The sequence below is a fragment of the Lissotriton vulgaris genome, chromosome 1_2, assembly GCF_964263255.1.
Source record: "Lissotriton vulgaris chromosome 1_2, aLisVul1.2, whole genome shotgun sequence".
Classification (NCBI taxonomy): Eukaryota; Metazoa; Chordata; class Amphibia; order Caudata; family Salamandridae; genus Lissotriton; species Lissotriton vulgaris.
Window position 1 is genome coordinate 56,077,346 of NC_141686.1, and position 17,308 is coordinate 56,094,653.

Genomic DNA, 17,308 nt, shown 5'->3' on the forward strand with positions numbered 1-17,308 from the left:
TTCTCAACATTGTGGCAGGCGGTGCTGAAAGCACCGGCCGCCACAATGTTAACAATACATCTTGTGCATTTCAAAGCCCAACTTGACAGGCACCATGCGGTGCCTGTCACGTTGTTTTTTGAAAGGCAGGAGGTACCATAGGTACCCCCCCATGTGCACCCCCCGGAGTCTATGGGGGCCCACAACAGGCCCCCAAAGCAGACTCTGCATGCTTTTCTGTGGCGGATCCAATACAGCACATTGTAATATGGCTGGCGGTGTCACACAGACACCGCAACCATAATGCAGCCTTTTCCGCCCTTGTCGCAAGACCACCGAGGCGGAAAAGTGGCGGACGGTCTTTCCGTCCGCTGCGGACCCCCCAGCCATTCTAATATGGCAGGGGGTCATTTCTGCAGGGATGGCGGGCGGATCACCCCCGCCGGGCCGACGGTGGCTACCGCCAGCCCGGCGGGGGCGCTCACCTCGTCATCCTAATGGGCCCCAAGTCATTATTTCATCCCTTTTTACATGTTTCACTGGCCCTCAATTATATGGTCTAAATGTGCCTATCTGTTGTGCCTTTGCCTTGACATTTGACTTTGCTCTAAGTTTTTCTTCAGAGATTGAATTGATGCCCTCGCCATGTTCTCAGTTCCAACTCTCTTCTCATCATAGACGTCCTGATGTTACTGTGCCTCTTACATCCTTCACTCCGATGTTAATTTGGCCTTCCCCCTTTCAGGTATTCCAGCTCGCGGTCTTAATAGATCACTGTCTTGTAGGGTTCATTTATAAACTGCAGCACTTTGTTTGTTTTTTCTTTATATTTTGCAAGGTGCATATCCCCGGCCTTTTAAATTTAAATTAGTTTTTTTACTTTTTTGATTACCCCTTCATTCCCCAATACCCATTAGATTTGATTTTCATTCCACTCCCACTGAGCAATTCGCTTACGCATTAGGATTTCTCTTCTATCTTCCTTGTATTTACGTAATTTCAATATGGCAGACTTTTTCAGCGCACTGTTTGGAGCCCTTTGGCGACAATGTGACTGTCACGTTACTCGCTTCAAGCTGCACACAACGTAAAAGACGTGGATGAGCTGTATACATGTTTGCTCGCTTCACCAAAGAGGACTCCTTATTGCTTAGCCGGTTTTCCTGATCCTGCGGACACCAATCGCAGTAAGTGGATGCATGTAATGCCACAGCCTCTTTTATTGTCATACTCCTTTATTTTTTAGTGTTCTGAGGGGTCCTCCATTGGTGACTCCATGTTAGGAGTTTGTGTAACTGCCCTTCAGTAGCAGACATCCTTGATCTTTTATCAGGTTTACTTGTATTCTTACTTATTGTCATTGCCCATTTATCGTTTTACCTATCCAGCCCACCTGTACACGCCTTGGTGTGGCTTCTCAGTTGTTTTATCTATTTATAGGTGCATTCAGCAAGGTGGATAATTCCCCATCCAAGGGCCTCATATTATTGGAAATTACATGTCTACCTGGGATTGTTTTCTTGACCCGTTACCTGCATGGACTTTAGCTATGCATGACCTTTGGATGTTCTCTTGATTTGCATACTGCTTGGACTGTGGCTATTCAACCCCGTTATTATACAGGTATGGATTGCATTACCCCTCACACTGGGCAGTTCCGCAATAACCATATCACACTTTTTTCTTAAGAGGCTTGTGTTCTTTATTGATAGATACCGTCTTTGGCCCATACCTTGAGGAATGTTTTCAACCACTGGACGGTTTGACATGGACACATAATATCTCTGGTACGTGTTTTTGCAATCATGCTTCTTTAACATGTACGCTGGGATTCGTCACTCCGCTCTCTTTCTCACATTTGATATGAGATTCCTCTATAGTTGTTGTACTTCCAGACCTTGTAAGTATCTTACTGTCAGTGTCACGTAATCTCCATCCCAAAGGCCTCTGCTATTTTAGGTGGCACGTTGTTTATGATTGAATGATTCTTTTTGAATACCTTGATTGGAATAGATTGCTGATGCACCATTCTCATATTGTTTTGGGTTATATATTTAGGAGCACTGTTTCACCTGCCTTTTTGTCAACACAACGGGTGTCTGTCTTGCTCTTTTCTTACTCAACATGAACCCTACCACCACCACAATTTGGTGTTTTTATACTCTTGTCTTTATACTCTTGTTTTCATGTTATTATGTCTTATATCATGTCAGCTTTTTAAGTGTTTTTGTCTTGTAAAGCTGTTTGGTCTCAGTCATGATGGCCCATCAATGTATTGTTCTACCCTCTCAGGAATGGGATGCCGTGGGTTTGTCTCAGTATTTTCTCTATTGCAACTATGTGTCACGTTATTGTGTTGTACGCAGGTGTATATAAATGTATAGTATGCTTGTACAGTTTGTTTACAATGTATATACATCTATCTAACTTGCAGCGCTGAAAAAGTCGATGTTTTACTGGACGACACGCGTTGGCTGATGTTTTTATGAATATGACATGATAAAACAATAAAGCAATTGGATCGTGCAGAAATTGTCTTTTTCAAATTGGGGAATTCTTTACTGTGGAATTTAACTTTTTTTGTCTCATGTGGTGGTGCAGCTCTGATCTTGCTTTTGAGCTTTGCATAATAGTTCATCAGTTGTTGAGAAAAGCATTTTTGTGATGCCTGGCGCTAGCTCACCGGACCACATTGCACCTCAGTCTGTTTTGAGTAGACTTGGGTGAAAATACGGTGGTATGATTAATGTATCTTCTTCCAGTTATGCTTGTTATGCAAAATTCCTGAAATTAAGCGACTTGTAATTATGTGCCCTTTATCATGAACTTGACATTCGCACTACAAAAAAACTGATCCCATCACTCCCGATCTGAAAAAAAATTATTATTACATTTGTTTCTAATTTACAGTGGCTTGAGAATCAATTCAGAGAGCTGTTTCTAGTTAATCGGTCTCCTACCCGCGTGATCTCCATCTATTTGCAGCCTGTTATTCTTTGACAAACTGGATCATCATAGACAATTTGCAACCTTAGTTTACACCAACAGACTGAATTCCTGTAATTTACCAAGCAAAACGAACATGAAACAGTACAAACCTGACTCAATGACATGAACCTTGACCACAACTGTCACCGAATCACAAGTCACTTGGATTCACCCTGTCCACCAACTTTACCCTCAAGGAACACATTGTCAAAAAAACAAAGGTAGCCTGGTACCCCCTTGCTCTTCTAAATAAAGTAAAACAATTTCTTCCAGGAAAGCGACTTCAGAACTGATGTTCAAGCCACCTGCAGCCAGGACACAACCAGATAGGAGACACAACAATGCAAACAAAATTCAAAATAGAAAAAGCAGGGTAAGTTCCCTTCATCATCTCTGCACCCAATATAAACTCAGGATCTGAAATATCCTCCCCTTGTCCATCTAGAACACTTCAACTTTGCTCTCATTTTTTTTTAAGAATCCTGCAACACAATGAAGTTTGTCCTCTCCCATTCTCAGAATTCAGCTACCCCTGCAATCACTGGTTGACTGTATCTTTGCGTTGACCCTATACAGTGGTCTGCTGCCTTTCGGCTAGGTTTGTGCTATACAACAGGCAAACGTACTTTTGATTACACCTGTTTATAGTATTTATACTTACTGTCGCTTTTGTTATTGTTCTATGTAAAGCACATTGAAACATACATATACATTTTAAAAAGTGTAGTATATAAGGGTCAGCTCTAGAGGCGACCTTTAAAATACTACAGCTGAAGTGACATTAGATCGAAGAAATTCAAAACCATAACACATAGCAAAGAAACTCACTATGGTACAGCACGGAGTAGTTTGGAAAAGATGTGATAAGTGTGCCTATGGACAATTCACCACAGGGAATTTCAGGCATTACCCTCCCTAAGAACTCATAACACACTGCGTTTTTAGACGTCAGAGATCTTCCTACATCCCAGGTAAGGGAGAAAATATATTGGAAAGTTATTAGTACTTCTGAATTGCTTTTGAACAGGGTCTCGTGTGTGAGATGCTACGGCTAAAATAAAAATGTTCTCTGTACAGCGTTCCCAAGCCCCTTAGGTCGAGATTTATCCTACATCAAATCTCTACAACAATAAAGATAAATCAAATAGGTCTGAGTTTTAGCTCCAGTTCTATGTAGGCTCATATTCCCAGGATCCTACAGATCGTAGACTGGACCAGGGTCAGCGGACTCGATAATTCTCGCCTCGGTGCCTACTCTAACCAGGGATCACACTCGGCAACTCTGGGCATTAGCTTGCCTCATCTCCACAACGGCCCCCTCATACGCCGGGGATGCCTAGTTTCACCATGGAGATACCCAGTAGGGACCATCTCACAGGGAAAGCCAGGACGGGTTCCCCAGCGGTCTACAGCGCGGAGATACCCCATGTGGGGTGATTCAGGCGCTTTACAAGACATCAATACATTACATTACATACCACAATGAGGCGTGACATTAGACTTTATAGAAGGAAATAAAAGGGAGGCAGTGAACAGACAGCATTACAGCCGCCCAAGTCCTCTTCAGTTACCTTTTCAAGAGTGCTTTACTTACAGTCTCGAGGCTGATGATTATTCAAACACGGGACAGTGCACAACGCACACAATTACACTTAGAAACTGTTTAGCTCATTCTACATTACAAAACTGCACTCAACAAAAACAAAGTTCATTTGTATGTTTAATATGAAACAATTTAATGATAATGTAAGCCACAATTTTATTATATGCAACAAAAACATACTGTAAAAAGGTTTTGTATGAAGCCGGGATTTGTGATTGCATGAATGTATTTACTTTTTTTCCGAGGCCAAATTCACCATAGAAGTAGGACCATCAACTCTAGAAAGTGCTGTGTAAAGTGGTCGCGGCGCCGTGGCCCAGTTTGACGATGTCATATTGAAGAACAGACAGACGACGCTTCTGCCGGCAAACGCTGTACACTCATTAAGGTGTGGCCTGAGGAGAATGCGACAAAATATGCATAATCCATATGTACAACTCAGCACTTCTCTTTAATGATCATATTAGACAGTATTTTGAAACAAGTCTGTGTCTCTGTGCCGAAGCCAGGCTACCACGTGTGCCTCGGTGTAGGCTACAGGGCCACTAGCTTCAAGGACCTCTCTGAAGATTCAGCAGCTTCTTCACGGACTCTTTATACCGGGAGACGGTGTCTTCTGTCGCCACCTCATTCCTCAGTGTGACTACTGAGTTCCGGTACTCCTTCACAACCTCAGAGTCGAGCAGCTCCTCCCTGCCGACGGCTGGACTCTTCTCAGCTGCTTTAATTCGTAAGAGTGTCTCCAAGGCATTCCTCTCAGATGCGCTGTTCTCCCAGACAAACTCCTCCATGTCTGCTTCCGTCTTCTCGCTCTCCCATACCTCCGTTTTCTATAAAAAAAAAAAAATACAGTGATTTTTTTGTCGCAGCAACTTCTAACTAGAGACCAATGTAATCCAATTTAGAGAGTAAAGTAACATACAAAGCAAAACACTTCATGGCGGTAGAATAACCACTTATGCAAATGCCTCTAGTGTTTAATTCAGCACTCCATGTGGGCCATCGACGAATGGGATGAAAAGCAGATGCTTACCAACAATTATCCAGGTGTAGTGTCTAATGTCAATTTTATCAATGAAGAAAATTAATTGAATCGAGTTTGTGAAAACGGTTGAAAACACCATATAGGTACAGCAAGTGCAAACCCAGATTTACACCACTAATGTATCTATTTCAATATCCCTAAACCATGGAAACCAAAGATAAGCGTGTCTTCTAAGCGCTACCTCAGCCTAAAAACACTTTTGCCATCACTTCATATATAATCATTCAATTCAATCTCAACGGTACATGTAACGAACTAAAACCCCTTAATGAACCTTCGACCACTAAACAAGAAACAAAAATCAAGGTCTGGAAAATATGAATATCAAAGAAAAGAATCAGAATAAAAAGCAAAATCATATTGAATACGATTGGGACCCCAGATGCACATTCCTTATTTTTGGAATAAAACCTGCGGGTGGTAGGTAGTTCTAGCAAAAGCTTAGTTAATCTAACACTTGCTATGCAAATCTTTTAACCCGCAAGTGTAGGTTTTCACTACACACCGTCCATGTAGGATATGGTGTTATAACTTGAGGAGTTATCTAAATGTCAGCCTAACAGCGATATTTAATGGCTACTGAGAAAGCTCACAAAATTATTCTAAACTGTGTACTAAACGTTGTCGGTGGCTAACGTTAAAATCAATAATTGAGCTGGAGGTCAACGTGGGCAAGAGTGCTCATGGGAGGAGACACCCTGGAACAGACATCTGTCTTTACCTTGGGGTTACTTTCAGTGATAAATTAAGCTGGAAACCCCAGATAGATCTACTTGCCTTAAAACATGCACAATTAGGTGGTGCATTGCTTAAAGAACATAAGCTCTCCTTAACTAGACCGATGGCCCCCTTGATTAAAATTTACGATCTAAAAATCCTCCCAGCCATCCTGTACGGCGCTGAATTGTGGGGCTTTAGTAATGTGGCCCCTCTAAAGGTTGCTCAGAATAAATTCCTTAGGACAGTGGTAGGGCTTCCCCAATCAACCCCCCCATATACCCCTATTGTATGACCTTGGCTGTCAGCCCGTTGAGGACGTGGTAAGGTATAGACCACTGGTGTTTTGGCGGCGCCTGTTAACTACGCCGGAACTCTCCTTATATGCCAAGGCTCTTTTTGAAGTTAAGGGAACTGGGGGAGCTCACAGGATCCCTTGGTTGACAAATTAAATTAATATTAATTGACATGGGGATAGGGGAGCTATGGGCTAACCCTGACACTGCTGTATTTCACCCAAAAAGATTTTCAGGGATATGTACTGGGCCAGAATTAAAGCCAAGAGGCATGAATCCCTGATAGGTAGTTCTATGGCTGCAGCCTTTCTTGTCATTAAGGATGATTCCTACTTGGAAGAATACTGGGATACAATAACGAAACCTCTAGACCGTAAACTGTATCACCAGTTTAGGGTAGGTACCCTTCCGTTACGGGGGCTAACAAGCAGATGGAACATCATAGGTAGTGACAAATGTCCATTTTGTGTGGATCAGGTTGAAATGATTGAGCACTGCCTTTTCGTCTGTCCAGAGTACCAACAGCCCAGACGGCGGTGGTTAAGACCTGTCTGCCGGGTACTGGGTGCCAGATCTGCATTGGCTGCAAGTAGAATCTTGAAATCGGATACCTCCTCTTTGGTGGTAGTAGGTGTAGCCAAATTTATGAGCTGGGCATGGATACTCCGGATGCGTAAGATTAGCCCCTAATTTAGTGGCGGATATAATTGATTGGCTTTGGTGTTGGAGGTAACTCTTGTGGAGTTTGGGTCTGATTGGAGTATACCCCTTTTTTAGTCTTTTTTTTTAATTATCATTGTGATGTTTAAGTCTTTTGCCATTTCGCACATTTAATAATTTTTTAATCCTGGTTTTAGCATTTCTATCTATTTATATTTTTATTATACTGTGATATCAACTCTTTTACGTATGAATTGGATGTAATGCTGGATTTTTGTATAGTATGTCTTTTATGATGAAAATTCGAAATAAAGACTTATTGACGTGACTTGAAAATCAATAATACTTACATGTACATTTTAGTACTTTAGTATATTTGACGGTGCCATTTAAAAATCAATCTATACATTTTGTGACTATGATAAAAGCTATAAAATCCTAAATTCCCCAAAGCTGTCCAGAAGCCATCGCCAAACCAAAACCACTTTACAGATACAGCTGGTGCTACCTGCTCGAATACCTTTGGACCTAGGGACGACCATCAGACATTTGTTCATGGACGATAAGTTTCTTAAAGGGCTACAGAAAGAAAGCAGATGTTTTTAAATCCTATAGACGTTTTCGTAAAAGTGCCCTATGTGTGACAGTCAAGATGTACATGTCCTAATTGAGAACAGGGCTAGTATGCATTTCCTTAGATATACTTATAACTAAGTTCACCAAGTAAGTTTGGAGCATCTTAAACTAATATAGCAGCATATAAGGCAAAGCAATACTCTAAGCTGGCCCAACCAGTTCTTTGTAGAGCAATGATCTGCACTGTCGAAAAAACATACAGTAATAAGAAGTACAAATACATTCACCAGTGCTGTCATGGATAGAGTGAAGAGTCAGTAAATATAAAGGGGATCTTTATTTAGCACACTGTTTACACGGGTACAAGCTGGTTGGATTCAATTATCGCATGGATGGAACTCCACCACCTAAAAATCAATCCAGCAAAGTCAGATTGAAATTCTTTATGTTTTTGATAAAAATTAATCCCTGGGACAACTTTTATGGATAAAAAATCTGAAGAATGCCCTCCCGACTCCAAATTACCAAAGCCAAAGTTCTTGGTATCAGACTGGATTACAAACTATGCCTAACTGCCCAGAACTTTAAGGTCACCAAATTCTGCTTCTACCAAATAAGGGTCCTAAAGATAATTTAGACCTTTGGTTCCTTCCAGCATAAGATCATGGCTGCTAATGCTTTTGAATATGCCAGACTTTATTACAGTAATGCTGTGTACTTGGGAATTTCCAAAACCTACATCAATAGACACCAGAAAAATAAAAATGTTTTATTAGAAGCATCTTCCCACTTCAAAAGTTCGATTCTACTACCTCCCATTAGAAGTCCTTAAATTGGTTCCCTGTCAACAAATAATTCTATTCAAATCTGCATGCATTATGCACAGTATATACTGAAAGGGCCTGGAGATTCCCATCTCACAAGTTCAAATAATACCAGCCCCTGTGCCTGGAGATCCTGCTTGAAACAGCTTGTTGAGGTCCTCCATTTCAAACGTACCCACTGAGGTGACTGCTCTTTCAGCGTACTTGATGCCAGACTGGAATTCCATTCTTCTAGACATTCGAGCCATTGCCCACGTTACATTTTAGGAAAATCCCTAATAAGTGGCTTTTTTCAAAACAAGTCACCCGTATTCTGCCTCTGCAAGCAACACACGTGCCAAGAGAATCCACTGGAGAGCTATGGAGCTCTATAAATCTCCCATAAATAAATAAACCAATGTCCACAGTTCCCACTTTGAGAACTGTCTGGACTGAGAGCTTTTGAACAGTGATGGAGGCGGCAATCTATTTGCTGGGAGAAAAGCAATAACTCTGTCTGTGGACAAGTAGGTCGAGTCAATTAATCTTCATTCACATATTAAGGTTTTGTATATTTTGTAAAAGTGAGTTGAGATTAAATGAGCTGTGCTAAGAAACCCAGGTTTAAGTATGGAGACATATGCTGTGTTTAATGAAAAACGTGTATAGAGGCAGCACATCTTAAAGAGTGATGGTAAAAACAGGAAAAATGAGGAACAGAAAATCTATTGAACGATGAATGCAGTGAAACCCCATCCAGCCTAATGCATCTCATTTGACCCAACAGAAATAAGAGAACCAAGTCTCGGCAGCCCTCAGAGCTCTGTGACATCAACCAACTGTTTAATCAAGGGTGACAAAGGCAACTGTACAAGTCCAGAAAGATCTGCATAGCTGACCTCCCTCATCTAAACCCCAAGCAGACCACCTTGAACATTGAGCAGCAGTCTCAATGTACCTTAGAGAGAAGAAATCAGACTAGTGCATACCAAGGAAAGCTATCATTTTACCGTTTGGCAGCTACTCTCTTAGTGATTTTACTGTAAAAGAGAATTTCGATATTGTATTATAATTAATCACTTGTCATAAGATCGATTGAACTTTTAAAGACATTTTAGGATAACCTGCACCACTGCAAAGCGTAAGGTCCTATACTCCGCATTTCCTTAAGAAGAGGTGTAAAACTATTGACAGCATCTGTGCGGGTTACTGTAGTTTTGTTTTTAAACAGAATTTATATAGCTTGAACTTGACCCGGTACCAGGTATGAGAGCCCTTACATCGCACCGGTTGCATTACATGACATTACATGAAGACATTAATTTTTGTAAGACACTGGGAGATTAAGAGATTTGCCCAGATTCACATGATGTTGAGCGTCATTGCAGAGACTCGAACCCGGTTCCCCAGATTCAAGGTCAACCGCCCTAGCCGTTAGGCCAACTCCTCTCCCCTATATATTTTAAACAAAGAAATATTGGCAAACCTATGCTCAGAGCTAAGATTGCACAAAACCCTGTGGCTTATGGACATCCTCACTGGTGTTTTTCACCTGAGCAGATAATGGTTCCACAAACTTTTAATTATATACATTAAAAAGAATTATGCCATTTAAAAGTGACGGTCCATGAAAGAAACTCCCCTTCTCCTATAACAACTAACTACCAATGTGTTGTGAATAGATTTAGTCACAAAAGTAAGAAACCATTTTCACTTTAAAAAACATTTTTATTTAACCATGAATTCACAATGAAATTGTGACAAGACAGTTCCATCACTAGCAGAACTAAAGAATCTCCTCAATGACCACTATTACAGGTTCAGAACAAGTGGGGAGCAGCAAAATAACCATGGCCGATAGCTTGTCATTTCAATGGACAAAGATAAGAAAACTGTCCTCATACTCCTGGACCTGAACATGGCACAGGATCTGCTGACCTCACAACTGTGTTAGATACGTTAGAAAATTCAGAGATTGTTAGAGTTGGGGGTCTCTAGTTGGCATAGGTAGATATCTGTAACAAATAGGGGCCCTTGCGTCTAGTCAGGGTAAGGGGGTACACTCCTTAAAATAACCCCTGCTCACCCCCTTGGTAGCTTTGCACGAGCAGACAGGCTTATCTCAGAGGCAGTGTGTAAAGCATTTGTGAACACATACAGTAACCCTGTGACAACACTACAGATGGACACCACACAGTGGTATATTAAATTAAGTATTCTTTATATAGATTTAACAAGACCACAAACAACAAAAATCCCCAATACTGTACTTAAAATGGTAGAATTGGCTTAGTTATCTTTAGATCTTAAAATGCAACACTGAGTCTTGAGATGCGACATGCAGGGCATCAGAAGTGTTGCAGGAAAGGTGATGCGGTAGTCCCTGGCACGCAAGGACGGTAATGCGTTGAAGGTCTGGTGCAAAGAAACAAGAATGGTGTCTTCTTCTTGATGCAACACACTTCTCCAATGTTGCGAGATGTCTCGACTCGATGAGTCAGCTGCAGCGGCGGCACCCTTGTTCAGAGATGCGACGGCAGTGGCTGCGACGCGCTTCTTCTTCGCGAGTCACGCTTCCAGCTCCTTGTGACATGCAGTCCCTCAGAAGGCCCAAAACAGCAGCAGGCATTTCCAAAGAACTCTTGGGGAGCCGGTGGTTGAAGTCTGTTGCCCCCGATACTTCAGCAGGAGGCAAGCTCTTCTCTCCATGGGAGATCCTTACAAGTTGATGAAAGTACACAAAGTCCCTTTCTCCTTTCTTTGGCAGTCAGGCAACCAGTGCAGGCCAATCCCACAAGCAGCACTTCAGCTTAGGGATAGTCTCTCCTCAGTTTCTTCTGGTTCCTCTCCTAAGCAAAGGTTTCTTCTTCTTGTCCAAAAGTGATCTAAAGTTCTGGGGTCTGGGTCCCCCTTTTTATACACAGTTTCTCTTTGTTCTCTGAAGGCAGACAGGCCTTTGCCTAGTCCAAACCAGTTCTGGTCAGTCCTGGAGACTCCTTCTTTCCTTTCACAGTGCAGGACAGGGACATCAGACGCACCACAGGGGGTGGAGCCGGCATTGTGGAAGGCAGGCACAGCCCTATTCAGGTCCCCGGTGCAACGCCTCTCACCCATCTAGATGCAGATCTCTTTATTCACCACTGGGCCGACTCACCCTGTCTCCTGGAATCTCCCAGCCCCTATCACTCAAACTCCAGACAAGGAATACACAACCCAGCAGAGGCATGCTTGGATAGTTAGACAAGAAAACACCTACTTTCTAAAAGTGGTATTTTCAAACACAGAATGTTAACCCCTTTGGCGCTTATGACGGAACCGTTCTGTCACGCGCCTCGGGTGAGCCGTGCTAGTGACGGAACGGTTCCGTCATGGCCCGCTCGACGCGCCTGCGCGGCGCTGATTTCGCGCTTGCGCGGCGCGTTCTATTGAGCGGGTGCGTTCGTGACGGAACCGTTCCGTCACTAGCACAGCTCACCCGAGGCGCGTGAGGGAGCGGTTCCGTCACAAGCGCCGGTGAGCCATGCGACCGCCCCACCCCCTAGCACTGCGGCGGAATTGCCGCTGCAGTGAAGGGGTTAAAATCACCTTCACTAAAAGATGTATTTTATCATTCTGAGTTCAGGCATACTAAACTCGAATTTCTACCATGTTCCCAGAGTCAGTTAGGACTATAAGATGTAATAATCAAACTGCCCATTCCGGCTTATAGGGAATAGGTAGCCTTGCAATCGTGAAAAACAAAAATGGCTGTAATTTAGTATTAGGACATGCCACACACATCAGGGATTGTCTTTTCTTATACTTACAATGCACCCTACCTTTGAGCCTACCATAGGGGTGTCTGATATGAAGAAAAGGGAAGGTTTAGGGACTGGAAGGTGGGTGCACTTCCCAGTCAGCATGGCAGTACCAGACTGACACCAGCTCTGCAATGGCAGGCCTTAGACACACTTTTACAGGCTGCCTCTGTGGGTGGCATAACCAGTGCTGCAAGCCCACTAGCAGCAGTTGGTTTACAAGCCTTGTGCACACTCCGTGCACTGTACTAGGGTCTGATAGGTAAACCAAATACATCAATTTACAATAGGGAAAGCATATGCACTTTAGCTCTGATCAGCAATGGTAACGTGCCCAGAGTCATAAAACCAACAAAAACAGGTCAGACAAAATACAGGAGTAAGGCAAAAAGTTCAGGGATGGTCCTGCAAAAAGGGCCAAGTCCAACAGAGATGAATAGTGGAAACTTTTAAACAAAAAAGTAACAAGTCTTAGGGCCCCCACCCCTTCCACTATCCCCTTGAACCAGCAATCTGGTCATACTCTGAACTACAACTTTTGTTTATTCCACAAGTCAATGCAGTAGTGTAAGAAACCGGATTAATATTTGTATTATAAATATTGTTGTTATCCCGTTCGGAGTGAGCATCGTCAGCTATGCCGACGACACTCAGTTAGTGGTGTCCCTTTCTCATCCGAAACAACAACCTGCGGACCTTTACAACTGTCTGACGCAGATACAAGGATGGATGAATAGATCGTCTCTGAAACTCAACGGCTCAAAGACTGACATTCTCCTCCTTGGCCAGAAGGGACCCACTTCACTTCATAACATCTGGCCACCCTGTTTAGGCCTGATCCCAGATCCGAAACCAGAGGTAAAAAGCCTGGGTGTCTGGCTCGATAAGGAATTATCTTTTGCAACACAGGCAAAAAAAGTAGCCGGTACGTGTTTTGGACTGCTCAGGTCAATTCGAAAGATCCTGCCCCTACTCCCCCACAACTCTCAAAAACTGCTGATCCAAGGACTGATTCTTTCTAGGCTCGACTTTAGTAATTCCATCTACTTAGGGGCCCCAGAGGCAACCCTGAATAAACTACAAAGGGTCCAAAATGCAGCTGCCCGGATCCTTACTAACACCCTGGCCAGAGCCTCAGCCAAACCAGCGCTGAAGTGTCTCCATTGGCTTCCGGTTAGAGAACGTGTGATGTTCAAGGCCCTCTGCCTAGCACACAGACTGCTCCAAAACAATGGTCCCCCAAGCCTAAAAAAATGTATCAAACCATACAAAGCCCCTAGATCCCTCCGCTCCGACCAGGAACACCTCATTGTCACCCCCAGAATTAAGAAGGCCCGAACAGGAGGAAGACGTTTCTCGGTTCACACCGCACGTCTCTGGAACGCCTTACCGCACTACCTGAGAACCGAATCCAACTACCTACGGTTCAGGAAGCAATTGAAAACCCACCTCTTCCCTTAAACTGTCTCTCCCCTTCTCTTGCTGACTCCTAGTTGTACTGATTTTAGCGCTGGGATACTTACGGGTGACTACGCGCTCTATAAAATTAAATAATAATAATAATAATAATAATAATAATAACAGTCTCAAGGAATAATCACAACCTTATCAGGGTGAACCCTCACTGTCACAAAATTAGCCTAAACACATTCTCCTGATAGCTATGGCACAGAGCAAAGAGGCTTAACTTAGGGCAATTTGTAAAGTATTTATGCAGTACCATAACAGTAATAAAGTTAAAACGCAAACAACCTGCAGAGCATATCTTCTTACAAAAGACTATGCACCTCAACAGAGTCCCCTGCTGCACCACCTTCCTTCTCCCTAGAGAACCACACAAAAAGCTGATCTCCACCCAATTGTTCTTGCTACAATCAATGTAAAAGCCTATTTTGGGTCCTGGCGAAGAAGCCTCTGCACCTCTTTTGAGGGCTGAAGAACACCGGACGGGTGATGGATTGCCTAACATCGAAGGGAGTCACAACTTAAGGCAAAAAAGACCGACCAAGTCCTCAGCACCAGTTTGGTAGTATAGGGCGATGAACAACAATGCCTAAAGTAAAAGCTGAAGCAAATATGGAATGAGGAAGACAGTCTTTAAAGTAAGAAGACACAATGAGGAGTTATGTAGAGGCTTGACGGCGTACACATGAAAAACATCAAAATGAAGTTAAGGTCCCACTCTGGTATCACAAACCGTTAGGTAAGGACAGTGTGTGTCAACCCTTTAATGAACTACATCTTAACCGATAATTTAAACAAGGATGGTTGGTCCGGCAAAGGTTAAAAGGCCAAAAAGGATGAAAGGCCGACAAATAACATTTGATAGAGCCCACTGCAAAGCCTCGCAGGGTCAAAGAAAAAATTAACAGCAAAGCATCTGACAAGTTGGCTTGTAAAGTATTTATTTTCCAGGCTCCTCACCCAGACATATATATGTTCCAACCCCCGGACTTTGCCAAAAGGTGCTGGGCGATAAGGATGACACTTCGGGTGGCAGCTCAAATGTAGTTAATGGTCACCTCTTAATCTCTATGCATGTAGGAGTAGATTAAGTACTGGTGATCCTCTCAAAGTGGGAGCCTGGTCGAAGAACATATGTCTATGGTCAGACTTTTCAGGTACCACTCTCCTGGCCCAATCCTGAGCCACTAAAATGATTTCAGCCCGACCGTTCCTGAGGTTTTCAGAACTAAAAGCAGGAGAGGTAGGGGCATTAAGGCATACGTGAGCCCAGTCTTCAATTCCAAATGGAATGCATCACCTAGTTCATCTATTTGTGGCAACTACAATGCAGAAAACCTTTGACACTGTTCATTCTTGAATGTGGCTTAAAAATTCTAGGCCAGGGTTCGGTCCACTGTTGGAAGATGCCCTGCGTCACCTTGTGCTGTAGATACCGTTTGTGATCTGCCAGAAGCCGCAGACTGAGCACGTTTGCCTTGGAATTCAAGGAGCCTACTAGGCAGTTTGCAATCAGGGAAATGACTGGACACTCTAGCCAACTCCAGAGGAGCAGAGACTCTTGACACAGGGTGCAGAACCCGATTCTGCCATGCTTGTTGCAGTACCAAATGCTGTAGAGGCCCCAAGATCTTCTGGGACTGTTGGTAAGATCTTGCTGGCCATACCCCAGAGGACATGCGTGTAGCAACCCAACAACCAGACTGCATTGACCGATCTCAGCGCCAAGCTGGCTGAGAACATTTGTTTTCCAAATGCTTCCAATCCTCTTGGGACTCCCAATCCGGAGCCTCTTTGGGAAAGGATTGGGCTTCATTAACTGGATGAACTCTGAATCATCAGGTTCTCTGGAGTAGGATGTTTAGTAAGAAAGTCAGGACACCATGCACCAGTTTAGAACACCTGGTCATCTGCCTATTCACTGGTGAGCAGGAACATAGGTTTGTTCAAGAGCACATCAAAGTATCAAAGAGGGCCTCGCTAAAGGAGAGCATGGGCCCACATGTGGAAGGCCCAGGCTGCAGACTTTCCATAAGGACATTAGTCATGGTCTCAACAAAGTGCAGCGGCAAATCCAACTGATGAGCTTCCAACCCCATATCAGGGGAGGTGCCAGGCCCACTGAAATCTTGTATGTCCATAGAGAAATTATCGTCATGAGGGAAAAGATCACCATCACCTACTCCACTAGCATCTCTTGTGCAAAATCTGAAACAAAAAACATAATGGAGCTTCTGTTGGTGCAACTAGCCTGGTAGAGGTATTAGTTCAGAATCAGAATATTTGACAATAGGTTGTGCTTTAGGTATTTCGTAGCGAGACATCAGGCTGAAGTTCTTTTGGGATAAGACATCAAGATCACAATAGGATCCTAATTGGCAGCATCAGCGTCGACGAGTGGCAGCCCGGGGCAAGCCCGGCTGCTAGAGTAGGTGTCTGTACTAGCACTAGCGCAGGACTCGGAACAGATTCTTGGCGGTCATTCAGCGCTGGGGAAGGTCCCATTGGTGGTAACCCAACTGAAGGCCCATGAGGATCATTGGGTCCCAAAGGCATGCCAGAAGAACCAGAAAAGTTATGAAAATCTGAAGCCTTTGACGGCCTCGATTTGCAGTAGCATTACCATTGGCCTGGGCATGCAGGGCGCACCGAGATCAGCTGGGGCATCTGCTCTGCACTTGTTGACCAACTAATGTTGTTATGTTATTATCATTTTTAAGGCGCACGATTACCCGGGGGTGTCTTGGCACTGAACTGAAACGCTCTGAGAAAATTTTGAAAAAAGAGTGGGCAAATTATGCATTTTCAAGCAAATTTGAGAAAGCAGGAAGGTTAATAAAGCAATTCTGAATCTGTTCTAACAAAGACAGTGACTGGCAAAACTGTCCAGGTAGGAGTGCAGTAGACTGCCAGGAAAAGGAAGAAGAATCTGCCTACTACAGCTTAATGAAAGACAGGAGAGGGCACAGAGTCTGCAGGGCAATAGGAAAGGCAGTCTGGCAGGTGGCAGAGGCCATCGGACAGGAGTCATAGTCTGGCAAGAGAAACTGAACCGAGTGAACCACTGTGTAAATGAGAAGCAGAAAGGACGGAAGAAATAGAGCAGAGGACGGATGGAAGAGTATGCCTGTCATGACTTGATTAAAGGGAGGAGAGGAAGCAGATCCTGTCAGGCAAGGATGGGGGCGGTCTGTCAGGCACGAGTACTGACAGAACAGGTGGTCAGGGATGCAGACAGGAGGAGGATGTTAGACAGGAGCACTGACAGAAGGGGAGCAATCAGGGATGTGGCAGGAAGGAATGACAGGAGGGGGTGAGGGATTTTTAAAAGCAGGCGGGACTGACAGGAGGAGGCTGACTGACTGGGCAGTGACAGGAGG

General features: G+C 43.7%; 1 protein-coding gene across 1 annotated transcript in view; it reads right to left on the reverse strand.

Moving 5' to 3' along the window:
* Positions 1-4,674: 4,674 nt before the first annotated feature.
* MRPS35 (mitochondrial ribosomal protein S35) overlaps positions 4,675-17,308 on the reverse strand; it is a 201,668-nt gene continuing 189,034 nt past the window's right edge. Inside the window, exon 8 of the mRNA XM_086952806.1 lies at positions 4,675-5,400. Within this exon, the coding sequence (XP_086808932.1) occupies positions 5,122-5,400 (279 nt within the window). The 3' untranslated portion in view covers positions 4,675-5,121. The remainder of the gene's footprint in view (positions 5,401-17,308) is intronic.